The sequence below is a fragment of the Capsella rubella genome, unplaced genomic scaffold (genome assembly GCF_000375325.1).
Source record: "Capsella rubella cultivar Monte Gargano unplaced genomic scaffold, Caprub1_0 scaffold_8, whole genome shotgun sequence".
In the NCBI taxonomy this organism is placed as follows: domain Eukaryota; kingdom Viridiplantae; phylum Streptophyta; class Magnoliopsida; order Brassicales; family Brassicaceae; genus Capsella; species Capsella rubella.
The window spans coordinates 8,712,242-8,729,146 of record NW_006238916.1 but is presented as its reverse complement, the minus strand read 5'-3'; the positions used below and the strand labels follow the sequence as shown (position 1 = coordinate 8,729,146).

Here is a 16,905-nt window from a genome sequence, read left to right as displayed (position 1 = left end):
GGCTGGAATTGGCAGTGACTTGGTGAATATATCAGCCAGTTGGTGCACTGCGTGAATATGATAGACTGTAAGAATGCCTTCTGCAACTTGTTCCCGAACATAGTGGTAGTGAGTCTTGAAGTGCTTCGACTTTTTATGCAGAGCAGGGTTTGCTGAGAGATACACAGCAGACAAGTTATCACAGTATAGTTCAGGTGGTTGAGAAATAGGCATACCAATGTTTTCTAGCAAATCCTTTAGCCAAGTGACCTCTGCTGCAGTATCCGAAAGACAGCGATACTCAGCTTCAGTTGAACTTCTAGACACGGTTGGCTGGCGCTTAGCAGACCAGGAGATTATGTTTGTGCCAAGGAATGTACAGAAACCACCAGTAGAGCGGCTAGTAGTTTGACAGCCAGCCCAATCGCTATCACTGTATGCTCTTAATGTGAAATCTGTATCATGAGTAAAGGAGATTCCATAATCAATTGTACCTTTGATGTAGCGAATAATCCGCTTGAGAAGACTGAAATCAGCAATAGTAGGCGAATGCATTTTTTGACAAACCAGGTTGACTGCAAATTGTATGTCTGGTCTTGTAAGGGTGAGATATTGCAGTTTACCAGCTAGGCTTCTGAAAAATGTTGGCTGGTCAAATTTTTCATCTTGACCTTTAACTTTCTGAAGTTCTAAAGGTAACGGAGTAGGTGCTGGAGCGCAGTCAGTCATACCTGCAGCTATAAGCATATCCTCTGCATACTTATGTTGGTTGAGGAATAGGCCTGCAGAATGATAGTGAGCTTGTATCCCAAGAAAATAACTTAACTTCCCCATATCTTTCATACGAAATTCTTGATGGAGAGACTGCAGAAGCTTAGTAATTAACTCTGAATTGCTTCCTGTCAATACCATATCATCAACATAGAGCAGAAGGATGATGATATCATTGCCTTTGTAGTACACAAAGAGAGATGGATCTTTAAGACTGCATTCAAAACCAAACTGCAGAAGAAAAGTGCTGAATTTGTTAAACCAGGCTCTAGGCGCTTGTTTTAAGCCATAAACAGCTTTGTGAAGTTTCCAAACATGTTCTGGATTTTGACTATCAAGAAACCCGGGAGGTTGATGCATATAAACTGTTTCTGTCAAATCACCATGTAAAAAGGCGTTTTTAACATCCAGTTGTTTGATGTCCCATTTGTGAACCGTGGCAGCATGTAAAACAAGACGAACTGTGGCTGTTCTAACAACAGGGCTATAGGTTTCTAGGAAATCAACACCTTCTTCTTGATCATAACCTTTGGCGACAAGACGAGCTCTTAGTTTATCCAAACTACCATCGGCTTGGAGTTTTGTTTTGAACACCCAGCGAGAACCAAGAATGTTCATGTCTGGCTGATATGGGACAAGTGAAAACGTTTTTGTTTCAACAAATGTATCAATTTCTTCTATCATAGCTGCTGTCCAACCTGGATGTTTCAGAGCAGAAGCAACTGTTTTGGGTTCCTTAACAGTGGTGTGAGTGATATGCAATGCATATTTGGGATTAGGCTTTCGTACTCCGTCTTTGCCTCTTGTGATCATAGTATGATCATTTATAACAGGAGCTTGAAGTGGAGGAAAATCATTTTCTGCAACCAGTGGAGCAGCGTCATTATCAGATTCTGAAATTGCAGGTTCTGGAATTGCAGGTTCTGGAATTGCAGGTTCTGAAATTGCAGGTTCAGCATTTGCAGGTTCAGCAGTTGCAGGTTCTGGAATTGCAGGTCCTGTAGTTGCTGGTTCTATATTTCCAGTTTGGCGACCCTCTGTGACAGTATACTTTTGCTGAACCGAAGCTATATTGTTGGGAATCCATGGAGACAAGAAGCTTTGTTGCCAGGCTGAGAGAAGTTTTGTTGTGGCTGTAGGAAGTAATGTAGAATATTCATGTGCAAAGGGGTAGTAGTGTTCATCAAAAAGAACATGTCTACTAATGTAAACTCGACCAGTAGGAGGATAAATGCAGCGATATCCTTTGTATTTTTCATTGTAACCAAGAAATACACACTTTAGGGACTTAGGATCAAATTTATTTACTCCATAAGCACGAAGTGTAGGATAACATGCACTGCCAAAAACTCTTAAGGCTGAATAATCAGGTTTCTGTTCAAATAGTGCTTCATAGGGACTTTTAGAAGGATGATGAACAGAGGTAGGAAGGAGATTACTCAAATAATTGGCAGTAAAGAAGGCTTCAACCCAGTAGTGTTGTGGAACTTTGCTCTGGAACATCATACTGAGACCCAATTCTGTTAAGTGTCGGTGCTTTCTCTCTGCTAACCCATTTTGTTGAGGCGTATGAGGACATGAGATTAATTGCTTGATGCCGCACTTTGCAAGATGAGTGACAAACTGAGTGCTAACAAATTCACCACCACCATCACACTGAAACATCTTGATTTTCTGATTTAACTGAGTCTCAACAAATGTTTGAAATAGAAGAAAAACTGAGTAGAATTCAGACTTGTTCTTCAAAGGATAAAACCAACAATAGCGAGAGTAATTGTCAATAAAGATGACATAATATTTAAATCCTTGAGTAGAAGTGATTGGGGCAGGTCCCCATAAATCACAATGTAACCTCTCAAGAGGCTTACTAGCTACAAAAGTAGAAGAAATAAAAGGAAGCTGGGCACTCTTGCCAAGTCTGCAGGACTCACAAAGCTTGGTGGTGCGTTTATTTATTGATATGGCTTCTGTAGAGGAGAGCAGTTGGAGAATCTCTGCACTTGGATGACCTAAACGTTTGTGCCAAACTTCATCACTTGCTGTCAATTGTCTTGTAGAGTAGAAGGCTGTGAATGCAGGATTTTCCAGCACATAGTGATCCTTAGTCATGCTTCCTATTGTGAGGAGCTGTTTGGTATGTTTGTCCTTTACACGCACACCATCAGAGTCAAATTTAAAGGAGCAAGGATAATCTGAACACAGCTTAGAAACTGACAGAAGAGATTTAGTAACATTTGGACAAACAAGCACATCATTTAGAGGAAGAGATGTACCTGACAAGGTCTGAAGCGGAACAGATCCAATATGAGTAATAGGCAGAAATTCACCATTCCCAACCATCACTGAATCTTGGCCTTGGTAAGGCTGAGTATGTTGCAGGTTTGCAGTGGTATTAGTAATATGAGCAGTGGAACCACTGTCAGGAAGCCACTCATTACCGTTATGTTGTTCTTCATTAGAAACACGCATAGCAGCCATAGCACTAGGTAAGTCAGGCTGTTGAAAAGCTTCATTGAACCGGTTGTAACATTTAAAAGCGCTATGACCAAACTTTCCACATATTTGACAAGTAGGCCGAGAGGTTCCACTATTTTGACCACTGCCATGTTGTTGGAAGCCACGACCTCTAGTGGAGTAGTTGTTTCTTCCTCTGTAACTACCGCCAGAACCAGATCTACCGCCCCTAGAGTTGGAACCACCTCTGTCAAAGTAGCTCTTTTCAGCTTGAAAGGCCAGATGAGGCGTAACAGTTGCAGCACTCGAGTAAGCTTTTAGCTTGTCATCAAAAGCAATAACTTTGAAGACAACATCTTCATAACAAGGACCAGGTGTTGAATCCATAGAGTGTTCAATAACAGTAGTGACAGACTCATACTCTTTTCCTAGACCAGAGAGTAATCCATGTATCTTCTCTAAATCAGTCATAGGAAACCCTATAGAGTCTAGTTGGTCATAGATTTGTTTAAGTTCACTAAGATATTCCTCCATAGAACGACCATATTTAAGGCAAGCACGCAAACGATTTTGCAGATCGAATTTTCTAGTAGTGGAAACTCTGTTAAACTTCTTAGCAAGAGCAGTCCATACCTCTTGAGCAGATTGCATACCATAGACCACTCTTAAGGCTGGCTCAGACAGAGAACCGAAAATCCAAGCCATGACCAGTTGGTCATTACGAACCCACTTCACGAAATCTGGGTTTGGTGTTGTTGTAGTAGTGCCGGCAACAGTTTCAGTTATAGTAGATGCAGGACGTGGAGTAAGTCCATTGACATAACCCAAGAGCTGTTGAGGAGAAAGGAAGGACTCAAATTGAGTTTTCCAAAGGAGGTAGTTGGACTCTGTAAGTTTAAGAGTAACAACTTGAGAAATAGACAGAGGAGCAGAAGAAAAAGACTCCATTGAAACCAAGGAACGTATTACCTGTGCTCTGATACCATGAAAGTAAGAGCTAAAACCCTAGATAATACAGAGAAGAGAGGCTCAAAGAGATAACTTTATTCTTATCTTTTCTTCTTACACCACATTGTCTATATATAGCCCAAAGCTATAGATTACAAAGGTTATGTTGATTGTTGACAAGTGTCATCATCTGCAGTGAATGGGAGATCCGAGAACTTCAAATCTGTTCTGAAGTTTGACTGTACGGAGAGCACATGGCGTGTGTATTGATACGTTTTTGTGACCGTTAGAGGTTGCAGAAGTTTTGTTGTGTGATATTGCAGTGGGCATTATTTGGTTGGCAAAGCCCACTGATTTTTCTTTAATTTCTTGATGGACCAAGGCTTTGACATCCTTTACATCATATATATATAAGCCTCGTCAATCTCTCTGCATGTGTTACATACTATTGTGCACTTAACATTATATTTTCACTTCTTTCCAGTTCAAACAAATTTCGCCAGAAAGGGATATACTTTAGCGAACCAAGCAGGACCCGGGGGACCTAACTATATCGGTGTTATGTTGTAATCATTCAAAAAAAGATAAAATAGACAGAATTAAAAGTGGTGGATCCCCAAATCTTAACATTTTAATAAGAAAAAGAGACGTTAAATTATACAGAGATACGATTACGTGGCCATGCAAGCTTTTTTTGGTTTGTTTTATTGCTGCGCTAGGCCCTCCAAAAGTTGGTTGAGACTTGAGACTAATCTTGAAATTAAAGCTTCTCGTTATCGAGGTCAAGCGTACATGTTAAGTCATTTTTATTCGTGGTATAGCTTTAAGTATCAAATCTCATATATATATCTACTCATATCTAAAAATCTCATTTTAATTACTCATTATGTAGGTATATGTTAACGTACACGAATGACACACCTAACGCAAGATATTGCTATTTATCATTTGGCTAACCATCCCTACTTTTTTTCTTTTTCTTTTGGTAGGTTGCGGAACTAATAACACTACTCTTTCAAAATGCTACTTTTAACGTTAGTGTTTCAATATGCCAGCTTAATAAATTATCGCAGTAGCTGAACTAGCGTTACAAATGTACAATGCCATGTTTGTGATCACAAAAATAGATAGTTAAATTAATGTCAAAAAATACATACAAGGCACTAGCTCATACTATGATTTTTTTTTTTAACTTTGTTAGGTAGAGAGGCACTCTCTCGTTCTCGTAAATGAAATTAGAATTATATATACCGTTGAAAATCTCAATGTATTGCGCATAAAACCTCGTACCGAACTACCGATCAGATAAAAAAAATATTTTGATCAAGAAGTCACCAATTGGACGTTGAGGAAATCAACACGTGGCAGCTTACACAATCGACAATTTTCTCAAGGGGAACAACAAAAAATCCCTGAAAAAATTCTTCAAATTTTTGGAGATAAAATTATTAAAAAAAAAAAAAAAAGATGCGCAATGAAACTGCGTTTTGAAGCAAACTGCTAAATTGTTATTTTTTTTTTTGTTCTTTTATCTCTCTATCTTCTCTTCTCTATAAGGGCTCTGCCTCTTTTACACCAAGCCGAAACAATCATACTATGACATTAAAGTTGAGATTTTTAATTCGTATTTTTGATTTAAAGTAAAGTTTTGTTTTTTCTGGTTTCCTCCATTAAAAAATGGTAAATGTGATCTGGGTTTTTTTCATAGAAACGATTGAAACAATCCGAGAGGATTAATACAAGTTTTGATTTTTATTTCGTTTCATCGTGTGTGTGTGTGTAATGAGTCTGGTTGATTCTTTGTTTGGAAAAGATGCAAGGAAATTTCTCAAAAGGAAAGATAGTGATGCTGCAGAAGCAGGTACGTATGTGATTATTATGAATCGAGCCTTCCCTCATTTGATTTGACTCAATTCATTTACAAATTTTTTCCTTAAAAAACAAAAAAAGTTCAGATTTTTAATGGTAAAAAGATGATGCTTTTATTCCCACATTGCCACTGTTCTTCATCGGTTTTGATCGGATTGTTAATGGTTTGTGGAATTTAATGTTCATCACCAGCTGGTTTGATGAAATGAATCACCTTTACGTTTGTTTGATTTGTTTTGTGTGTGTTTTTTTCTTTCGATTTGCAGGAAGAGCTTTGGAGGAACTAAGAAGTTCTTTATACAATGAGCTTAAAACATCAGAAGGAGCTAAACGGCAACAACAGAGATTTTGTGGCCCTGTTGTTGCTATGTCCTTCAATTTCATTGTTGCTGTTGGAATCATCCTCGCCAATAAACTAGTAATCTCATCTTGTCCTTCAATTTGTTTTTTGTTTGTTCATGTCATTGTAATTGTATGGTTGCATTTTGCAGGTGATGGGAAGAGTTGGATTCAATTTTCCAATTTTTCTAACATTGATCCACTATACCGTCGCTTGGATTCTTCTAGCTTTCTTCAAGTCCCTCTCTTTGCTTCCAATGTCTCCTCCATCAAAGACAACACCTTTCTCCTCTCTCTTCTCTCTCGGAGCTGTCATGGCCTTTGCTTCTGGACTCGCTAATACCAGTCTCAAACATAACAGGTTCGTAGCTCAATTCGTTAACTTTGCATCAAGTTTCTTTGCTCAAAATCGACCTTTGATAGCACTAATAAAGAAAGGTTGTGCTCTGTTTCATCTTCTTATCTCATACTTGAAAGCTTTTTTTTTTTCCAGCGTTGGATTCTATCAGATGGCTAAGATCGCAGTGACACCAACGATTGTTCTTGCAGAGTTTGTTCTTTTCAAGAAAACCATTTCTTCAACAAAGGTTTTGTTTGAGTTTTATGACAATCAAGTATCATTACATATTTTTGTTGCTTACTCTGTTTTGGGGTTTTTCCTCTCACAGGTCATGGCCTTAGCTGTAGTATCTCTAGGCGTGGCAATAGCGACAGTGACAGATCTAGAATTTAATTTGTTTGGCGCATTGGTAGCTGTTGCTTGGATTATCCCAAGTGCCATTAATAAAATCCTATGGTCTAATCTTCAGCAACAAGCTAATTGGACTGCCCTAGCGTAAGAAATACTAATCTCTCTTTCTCTTTTACTTTTCCTTGAGGCTTAAGCAAAGCAGCAGTGTCTTTAAATAAACTCTTTATTGAATCAATGTAGATTGATGTGGAAGACAACGCCATTTACTGTCTTCTTCTTATTGGCTCTCATGCCATGGCTTGACCCACCTGGAGTTTTACTGTTCAAATGGGATTTAGGTAACTCTTCTGCAATCCTCATCTCGGCTCTTCTAGGCTTTCTTCTCCAGTGGTCTGGTGCACTCGCTCTCGGGTTAGTATTTTTTTTGTTGCATTTCAAGTTCAGTCTTGTGTTAGCTGCTCAGAGTCATAACAATTAGAGAACAAAACAGAACCTAATAAACCTAAACCAGTTCAGAGTCACTACTTAAAACAGATGGAATGAGACAAAACACCAAATACCGTTCAACCGTTATCAACCTTAATGGTAACTTGCCAATGTTTATGTTTCTGACAGGGCAACCTCGGCAACGTCTCATGTGGTATTAGGGCAATTCAAGACATGTGTGATCTTGCTTGGAGGTTACGTTATCTTCGGTTCCGATCCTGGCTTCATCAGCATCTGTGGCGCTGTGGCGGCTCTTGTCGGCATGTCTATCTACACATGGCTCAATCTTCCGGGGAAATCCATCGATCACCTCTCTAGCAAGCAACTTCCGAAACAGAACGTTACCATTTCAAAACCTAAAGCCGAAGCTGACGACGGAGGAGGAGAGACTGGAGTAGCCGTAGTTTCTATTGATCCAATTCACTCCAAGACGACAACTGCAAATATCGTATAGCTTTATATCTTTATTAGATGCCAAAGGAAAAAAAAAGAGCTTAGTTTGTAACAATGGTCTAATCTCGAATTAGTTTAGTAAATAATAAAATACAGATTTTGATTGATTAACGTAACATGTTTATATATACACTATACGAACAGTCGAACATTATTCATTCGTACTACTGACTGGTGATATATACAAAAAAATTATCAAATCAATTTTCTAAGTATGCTTTGGTGGAGTTGGAGTATAACTGGGTTTTATTTATAAATACTTAAAACTTCGTGACCTTTTCTATAATTTAGAAAATATACGGGAATCGGGTATTCGGTATAAAATCGGAATGATCCGAACTTGGATCCGAACCCGGTTTGTGCGAGATTCGACTGTCGTAAACAAAAACTTCATCTCAGAACGTTTCTCGATTTGCGTTGCGACTTTATAATCTTTCCTCTGTACGCCGGCGAGTGGGGTTTTTAAGGACTAATTCAGTGAGTCGCCGATCGAGTTACGTAGAGATGGGAACGGGAAGTAACGGCGAATTGAAGTATGAAATCTCTCAGAACGCTTACATCAAACTCGTTCTCCACTCGCTGCGACACAAGACGGCGGCGGTCAACGGAGTCCTCATCGGTCGAATTAGCCCTAAGGACGACGGAGTTGTAGAGATCTCAGATTCTGTGCCGCTCTTTCACTCTAACCTCGCTCTCCTCCCTCCTCTTGAGATCTCCCTCATCATGGTTAGTATCTCTCTTCTTATTCTGATTCCTCATTCGAATTGATTTGATCTTCTGAGCTTTGAAATTGAAGAGACTATGATCTGAATGCGGCAGTATGGATATTGAATCACGAAATTTGGAAATTTTAGCTCTTTTACTTAAAATGTTATTGCAGCTGCATATGCTGCCATTAGCAAGTTCTTGTTGCTTAATTCCCAGTGAAGTCTACTGTTACTTCTATTTAAACATGTAAAATTCAGATCTTGAATTGTTTGATTTCTAGCTGTGCTTGAGAGAGATATAATGTCAGTATCTTTATGTGCACTCCTGCGCGTTTGAATTGGCAAATGGGAATATTCTAGCATTGTTCTTACTTGATCTGAGATTTTGAACTTATGGATTCAGAATCCTTTAAAGAAAAAATTACTGATTCAGGTGTTTTTTTTTTTCTGTTGTGGTAGATTGAGGAGCATTACGTGGCTCAAGGTTTGAGTATTGTTGGATACTTTCATGCGAACGAGAGGTTTGATGATGTCGAGCTCTGTGGTGTGGCTAAGAACATTGGTGATCACATCTCTCGCTATTTCCCTCAGGCACCAATTCTCTTGGTGAATCTCTTATCCTTACTTTCAAGTACAGGAGTTTCTTGAATGATTAGTTTCAATCATCTTATGTTCCATCTGTTTGCTGTTTGTAGTTGAACAACAAAAAGCTTGAAGCCTTGTCTAAGGGTAAAGAGCGAAGCCCTGTGATGCAGGTTGGTATTTCTAATCACGACATTGTTTGAAAAACTAAGGATATCATGGATATGCGATTTAGAAGTTAGTCAATTTACTAAGGAATTGTTTAGCTAAAATAAGTTTTCATGTATTGGTATGCTAAATAATAGGTCAAGAAAAAAATGTGAAAGGCTGAGAAGCTAGAATTTTGTAATATTTGGTAACTTTTATTGTTAGTCCCGGCCCTTGTCTCATTGTTGCACCTCAAACTTAATTTTTAAGATATTAAACATGACCAGACTAGCTAGCTGATTATAGTTCCACACTGTCCACTTCAATTTTGCTAGCAAGTAGCAACCTTCTTGACGCCAAGCATATATTGTCCTTTTTAACAAGACTTTTGTGCTTGATCAATCTTTTGCAGCTGTTAAAAGATCTATTTATCATGTAGACAAAAAAGAAAGAAGAAGATCTATATATCATTTAATTGGTTTGGTAATAATATATGCTGTACGTATATGCTAGCTATGTGTGAAGGATGCTTCTAAGAACTGGAGAGTGGTTGGAGCAGATGGAGGAAGCAAGCTACTCTTAAAAGAGCCATCGGCCAATGTAGTTTTATCAGATTACATTACATCTGAGAAATGGAAGGACGTCACAGATGTTGATGATCATCTTGATGATGTTACCAAGTAAGTTAGATACGCCAACCATAAAAAGGAAAAGCTACCATATGACCTTTATGTACAAGATGGTAATATCTTACTTATATTCACTGTAATTGCAGGGACTGGCTAAACCCTGGACTTTTCAACTGAAGAAGGGTATGCGATATAGTTAAAATAGACTTTTGCTTTCATCATCTCAGTCGAAAAACAAAATGTTATCGGAGACCCTTGTTAAAGTATTTCCCTTGAATCTTGTCAAAGTATTATCCAGTTACGCAGCAGAGCTCAAATTACCTTTAATTGGTACACATTATAAACCTTAGTTTTATCATTTGAATGATATATTTTGGAGCTTGTTCTCGTGATCAATTTTCTTATGTCTTTGGTTGCATTTTGATTATATATTAGTTGGCATGAAAGCTCTACTTTATTTGGCTATTGTTCTTAAACGTACAAAGTACATAGTTAAATACTGAAGAACATGAAACCAAACCTAGTGCTTTGCATTGCCTGAATCCCATAGCTTCATAGGGAGGGTTTTTTTACAGATACAAGGATTACCAAAGCGTTTTACGAGATCAGCAGTTACCCCTTTCAGGACAACTTTGCATCTACATCAATCTTAGAATACGGGACAACCTTTAACAACAACACCTTTGGCCGTTGGGCAATGGGCTAGAGGACAATGGTCTGTATTCTCGAGCCCCCACCAATCAGGTAAGCTTATATCATTGTTCTGAAATGCGAAGAATATCAACACTCCCATAATCGCAGTACCTGCATCAAGCGCTGCAGAGAGGATATAGTTGTGCCTTGCCCACCAACTTTTAAACCTTCTGAAGATGTAGTAGTTGAACACAACTCCAACGATAGCCCAGGACCAGTAATGCACAGCCTTGGCTTGTGGCATTGCGCTTACTGCAGAGAAGATCAAGGGAATATGGATCTGTTTTAGCCATTTCTTCTCAGGGAACTTCTTTGATAGATACCAGAAGGGAACTGGAGCGAGGATGCCGATAAGGAAGAACCAGTTCATCCCAGGATAGATACCCTCTTTGGTAAACATTCTCCCTGGACCAATCACTCCCCATATGATCGATGCATTGTAGAACACTTCATCTCCAGGACAAGTCCATGGACTACCGACCGGGAGCAAATCAGTGTTACATATGTTCTCGACAGATGTAATCAGCCACCAGGTTGTTCCAAAACAGACAGTTGATGCAACAACAGTTGCAACAAGCTGGACGATAAACATTGATTTTGGAGGAATCTTCATGTAGTGACCAAGCTTAAAGTCTCCTACAAAGTACAAGGCTTGAGACATACTGATGTATCCGTATGTCTTGAAAGCGACATTGGCTAGTGGCTTTCCTGGGTATAAGTACCCGATGATCAGTTCTGTTATGACATTAAGACCCATTTGCTGATTTGTAGTTGCTTGGATAACTCCAATAGGCAATGTGAAGAACAAGGCAATGGCGCACGCGAGTACAAGACCCCACCATGGAAGTTGAAGCTGTTTGTCAAAGCCCTCACAAGCATAGACTGCGAAAGCAAAGGAAATAATGAGAACCGTGATGAACCACCATTGAGGTACTGCTTGATAATTCTTCTTCATCAATCTCGAATGCACATCTCCGTACTTGTCCTTTGTTGCTGTCTTTGCCTTCTTCCACATCCCCCATATAAACCTTAAGATACAAACACAAAATAAGCTCAGAGAGAGTCATAATCAAATCAGTTATTCAAAAGTTGTAGAAAGATCCTTACTTTCCATCGTACAGGGCGACATGAGAGATGGTAGCAAAAAGAGAGCCGAAACTGAGTCCATAGAGCAAAGCAAACATCACACTCACATAGAGCTTGCTGTAATCGTTGTAAGCGCCAAGGTTGATATCAAAATCTTTCTCATTGAGGATACGGGAAATGTTATAGGAATGTCCAGTGTGATCAAAGGTTTGTGAAGTATAGAAAGGAAACTTCTGTGCATCATATGCATTACTCCAGTAGAAGATAGGTAGAACAATGTACAAGAAGATGAAGAATCCGGCAAAGAAATTAGCAATGGCGAAGAATGGTACAGCCAATGGACTGCCTAAGAAACCAGCAACTGTGGACCAGTCAAGACCAAACGAACCAATTCCTAAACCCTTGAGCCCCGAACCGACTATCTGAGCGGTCACTGAGCTTTTCCAAATCCAGCAAATAAATGAAATTGCGGAAATGGAAGGGAAGAGGTATCCAGGGATTATGTAGTAAGCAAAGCTGATGCTAAAGACAACGAGGAAGAATCTAAGCCTTGTTTGTTGCCCTTTTTGTAGATCCTCTTTTTCATGTAAAGCTCTGTTACATAGCCAAGAATCAAAATCCCGGATTAAGACGAGAGAGAAAAGCAAATGTGATTGATAAAAAGAGTTGCACATCCGGATAGAGAAACAAACCTAAAGAGTGAGACTTGAACCAGGTTCGACGGCCACCACATATACGGCGAGTCCACGAGGAACTTCCTGAAAAGTCCAGCCCATCCATATCCCAACAACTGCCAAAAGGAAATGATTGTTTAAATATCACAACTCGTTACAAGAATCATTCCCACAACATAAGATTTTAAGAACTTATACCAGCAAGAAATTAATCAAGATTCATAAAATAAAAAAAATAAAAAAAATTACACTATTATATCTTCGTACAGAAAAAGAAATTTTAATTTTAAGATTTCAAACTGCGAGAAAATAACGAATAAACATTAAAGATAATATAGCTATTTTGTTCTGAGTTCTCGCTTCTTTTATATCCACCCATTAACAACAAAATAGAAAAAGATATAATAATAACTATAGATATCGAAGACATGTAATATATATACCTGAGTAGTCTGTGTGAGCAGCATCGCCGCGGCAACATTGAGTTTACGGTGGTAAAAAGCTTTAACAATGGTAATAATACTTGTGGCGTAAACTCCACCAGCTCCTGTGTTAGCAAATATAGTAATGAGAACGTGTTCCTTCATGTTGAACGGACCAGGGTTCAACGACCACGACCAGTTCGTCCCGGGAAACCCGAATCTCTTTGTCGGAAGCGTCGCCGCCATGAGTTTCCCGAGAGGAAGCGTCACGATCTGCGCCGCAACGGAAGACACCCAAAGCTGGTTTGACCGGAAACTAAAGAACTGGTTCACGAACGCAAGCAATATGCAAGAGACAAGTCCAAGAGACCATGTTCGAAATGTCAAAACCGGTAGCGTTGGATCGTCGGTTATCGGTACAGTTAACCGGACTTCCTCAATCGGGTTATCATTCTCATCCTCCTCCTCTACTTCTTCTTCTCCTGCACGTTCAAGATTCAATCCCCAAAACACTCTTAAACGTCTAGGAGATTTATAACAAGTACATGTATGTATAAGAATGGATACGAAACCGGAATAATTAAACCGGTACGTTACCGTTGATTACGATCTTGGACTCGTGTTGTTTATTGTCGTCGGAGGGTTTAGGTTCGTCGAAAACGCTCGTCATATTTGTTTATGTCTTCAAGCTCCTTTTTTCCGTCGTTCACGATGGTTTCTCTCTTGTTTAGAAACCGAGGTTTGTCTCCGGTGACGGTGACCGGATTCTTTAGCCCTCGATAAACCAGTCGGAATTTTGAAAAAGGAGCCTGGAAAAGTTAAAGATTACGATGACGTTGTTAGCCCAAAAGCATTTGTGTGTGAATTTTACTTCATATATAGATAGATAAAGACTTCACACAATTTTACACCACATGAATTTGTTTCTTTTACCATTTTACTATATTTAAGGTTAAGGAGACCGTAAAATAAGGATCCGTTTTCTTTGGGTTTCTTTCTTGTAACTGTGTTTTAAAATTCTTTGACTCATCAACAAGATTAACTAATTTTGGAATTAGTAAGTAAACTGTATTGGAATCTTTAACACGGTCAACTATAGATTCTATGTTTGATTAGTATCTTGATTGAATCATATAGGCTGGTCACTGGAGTCTCATCAAAGTGTATGTATGTGCACAGTAAGAATAATAATAAAAGAGAGTTACTGTTGAAAAGTTAAGTATAGCAAAAAAGATAGTGATGAGGACATATATACATATGCGATCTATATAAATGCTCCCGATAATTAGGAAGTTGATCAGACATAGTGAAACCTAACATTCTTGAAACAGGCCATGGTCATGTCAATTACGCTTGGTATATATTGATATTCGAATTCAGGTATACGTTAACTGAAAAGGTTAGTAGTTCAGCTATATATATATATATATATATATATTTTTCAACAATTATCATATAATAAAGTATTTAACATGGAGGATATCAAATTTGACTGGTTAATCGTAAATCATAACTAAAACTCATAGGAAAATAACTGACAAGAAACCTACAGAACACAAAAAAAAAAAGAAAAAAAAAAATCTATACATCGTATGACAAAACAAATATAAGGTTATACAGTTTTTTCTTGGGAACTTACTTGGTCAATCTTACTTTTGGCTAGGTCGTGAGCAAAACCGTAACTCGCGATCACAAGGACAAGGCTGTAGAGACTATTGTAAAGGAATCCTCCAAGAAGATGGCATATTTATAGGATGAGAATAAAATATTTTATTTCCCAAGATACCTATATCGCAGTTATTGAGGATTCTTTTGTTTCTATAAATAGATTTCAAAATCGTTAGCGTTTGATTCTATATTCTATTTTTGTAATTAGTCCATGCATGGTTGGTTTAGGGACTGTCTAGGTTCATTTTTACGTTTCTTTTGCCAGCTCGAATCGTTTTTGATCGTGATTCTTCTTTAATTCGTTCGATAGAGTATCTAGCTATTGCCAGCTCTATTACCATATTTATTACATGACTATCTTACGACACGTTAATCTCAAAGACTAAAAGGAACTATTGTTTAAGGGACTTGACAACTTGACATGTCCTCATCAAAACGTGATGTAAAGACGTGAGTCAAATGAATTCGTAACTTTTATAAGGTATATCTACACTCCTGCACATGAGTTTATTGTACGTAAAACTTCTAAATATTGAATCTTTGTGTCTTATTTGATGTTTGAAATCATGTGTAACAACTTTTGGCTCGATTGGAATTATATATTTTATTAGCTTTCGCAACCAGAGATTCTTGAATATGACTTTTCTAGTCCGTCATGTGAAAATGAGATCGCTAATAAATGGTATTCTTTTTATGTAAAACACCGACCGACTCAAAGGTAAACTTCAAACAAGAAACATATGAATATTTTAAGTACTTCTACGAATAAGTTACGTTGTGTTCAAACAAATCGATCGGTTAGCAAGATCAATACCGGTTTATAGTGTACCAGCTAGGTGATGATCCTTGTCTAGTAAATACAGAAAAAACAGATAATAATAATAGTAATAGAAATATAGCAAATACATTTCAGAACCATTAATTACATACGTTTTACTTATCTATCATTTGCCTAGTGTGATTTGATAGAGCCAACATCATCAACTCAGTTTGTACGCACAAGACAGAAGATAATAACTACATTTTCTCGATCCATTTCACACCATGCTACAAGATAAGGTGCTTTCGTATCATAAAGATTACCGACAATTTTGATTATAATTTCCGTTGACTGAGGGGCTCCAAATTGACAAAACCATTAACAGATTATGAGCAAGTAAATAAGTTCTCATCATTTTTACGTTTTCTTTCTTTCTTGGTCCCAAAAAAAAAAGGTGACCATAGCAACTTATTTTTTGTTTTGTTTTGTTATGACAATAGCAACTTGTTAGAAAAAGACGATGAACAAGTTTGAGAGTTGGACCACACTGAAAATCCAATCTATATAGCCAACCAATGATTCTACTTCAGTGGAAAAACTTGGTCAACCATTTTTGTCAACTTCGCCAGTATGATTTTTCAACTTCTTGATGCACAAATCTCGGAACTACATATTAATATTATTAAGGTTTTTCTTTGTGTGTGTGTCACAATGCTAAAATATAAAAAGTATAGGAAATATATAGAAAAGGGCAAACTGAATAGAAAAATACTAAGATTGAAAGAAACATAAAAAAATATTAGAGTTTAGTTAAAGTTTACAAGTTATTTTGTAGAGAGAAAACTTCAACCGTGTTAATGTTTTTTCTTTTTTTTTTTTTGTTTCTACAAGCTTTGGTCCAAATGGTTTTGTTTGTTTTTGAAAAGCAAAATTTTTATTGTTTTTGTTTTGCAAGTTCAAGAGCACGCTTGTACCAACAAGATAGATCGTGGTGCTTCGATTCATGTCGAAGTTGACAACGTTTTGTTTTCTTGTTTATTGATTGAGACATATGTGTTTTCGTTTGTGGCGAATTTTAAAAGTATATTATTGGGTGTTCACACTAGTTTCAAAAGTTGTGTTGATATTAAATTGTTAACATAATTCAAAATTACCTTTGCTGATTTCTTTTAATTTTTAATTTTATTTTAGATAAGAATGTGAATATCATGAAAACGAAGAGAGTTAGGTTTATGTCTTTGAATATGATTGTTGTCAGAACATACAAGTTATTGCGCTGCTTAAGATGACTAACTAATTGATCAATGATCTTTCAAATTGTTGGTGGTGTGACAATCCTCAAGTAATTTTTCGTTCTTTGTCCAAAAGAGAAGCTACGCCTTTGTCCAAAGAATCAAACTTGAGAGAGGAGGCAATCTTAATCTTTATGTCCACAACACTCCATACGTGAAATGCAAAAGTCACAAGACACCCATGTTGATCTTAGTCTAGTCTATGTTTATGGTCCTCCAAAGTTGTTGTCTTTAGACTCTTTTAGTTCGATTCAC

The 16,905-nt window shown here is 37.7% G+C and overlaps 3 protein-coding genes across 3 annotated transcripts; 2 read left to right on the top strand and 1 right to left on the bottom strand.

Annotated features, from left to right (window-relative positions):
- Positions 1-5,627: 5,627 nt before the first annotated feature.
- LOC17876077 (nucleotide-sugar uncharacterized transporter 2) lies at positions 5,628-8,101 on the top strand. The gene is made up of 7 exons (XM_006280523.2): positions 5,628-6,013; positions 6,288-6,439; positions 6,513-6,721; positions 6,854-6,947; positions 7,029-7,195; positions 7,292-7,462; positions 7,667-8,101. The coding sequence occupies exons 1-7, from the start codon at positions 5,935-5,937 to the stop codon at positions 7,989-7,991; spliced, it is 1,197 nt and encodes a 398-aa protein (XP_006280585.1). The 5' UTR covers positions 5,628-5,934; the 3' UTR covers positions 7,992-8,101.
- A 294-nt stretch (positions 8,102-8,395) lies between these two features.
- Positions 8,396-10,437, top strand: LOC17874957 (ER membrane protein complex subunit 8/9 homolog). The gene is made up of 5 exons (XM_006281044.2): positions 8,396-8,716; positions 9,157-9,303; positions 9,393-9,452; positions 9,940-10,106; positions 10,202-10,437. Exons 1-5 carry the CDS (start codon positions 8,495-8,497, stop codon positions 10,230-10,232), a joined length of 627 nt encoding a protein of 208 aa, XP_006281106.1. The 5' UTR covers positions 8,396-8,494; the 3' UTR covers positions 10,233-10,437.
- LOC17874718 (oligopeptide transporter 1) lies at positions 10,222-13,918 on the bottom strand. Its single transcript, XM_006279678.2, has 5 exons — positions 13,528-13,918; positions 12,952-13,412; positions 12,527-12,624; positions 11,856-12,428; positions 10,222-11,776 (listed from the first exon to the last, which is right to left on the bottom strand). The coding sequence occupies exons 1-5, from the start codon at positions 13,598-13,600 to the stop codon at positions 10,705-10,707; spliced, it is 2,277 nt and encodes a 758-aa protein (XP_006279740.1). The 5' UTR covers positions 13,601-13,918; the 3' UTR covers positions 10,222-10,704.
- Positions 13,919-16,905: the final 2,987 nt, after the last annotated feature.

What these genes read in the sequence shown, in the direction of transcription:
- LOC17876077 (XM_006280523.2), top strand. Translation starts at nt 5,935, where the DNA reads ATGAGTCTGGTTGATTCTTTGTTTGGAAAAGATGCAAGGAAATTTCTC. An exon ending in ACCAGTCTCAAACATAACAG is followed by an intron (nt 6,722 to 6,853) that starts GTTCGTAGCTCA and finishes TTTTTTTTCCAG; the next exon opens with CGTTGGATTCTATCAGATGG. An exon ending in GCTAATTGGACTGCCCTAGC is followed by an intron (nt 7,196 to 7,291) that starts GTAAGAAATACT and finishes GAATCAATGTAG; the next exon opens with ATTGATGTGGAAGACAACGC.
- LOC17874957 (XM_006281044.2), top strand. Translation starts at nt 8,495, where the DNA reads ATGGGAACGGGAAGTAACGGCGAATTGAAGTATGAAATCTCTCAGAAC. An exon ending in TTGAGATCTCCCTCATCATG is followed by an intron (nt 8,717 to 9,156) that starts GTTAGTATCTCT and finishes CTGTTGTGGTAG; the next exon opens with ATTGAGGAGCATTACGTGGC. An exon ending in CTCAGGCACCAATTCTCTTG is followed by an intron (nt 9,304 to 9,392) that starts GTGAATCTCTTA and finishes TGCTGTTTGTAG; the next exon opens with TTGAACAACAAAAAGCTTGA.
- LOC17874718 (XM_006279678.2), bottom strand. Translation starts at nt 13,600, where the DNA reads ATGACGAGCGTTTTCGACGAACCTAAACCCTCCGACGACAATAAACAA. An exon ending in GTCCAAGATCGTAATCAACG is followed by an intron (nt 13,413 to 13,527) that starts GTAACGTACCGG and finishes TTGAACGTGCAG; the next exon opens with GAGAAGAAGAAGTAGAGGAG. An exon ending in TGCTCACACAGACTACTCAG is followed by an intron (nt 12,625 to 12,951) that starts GTATATATATTA and finishes TCCTTTTGGCAG; the next exon opens with TTGTTGGGATATGGATGGGC.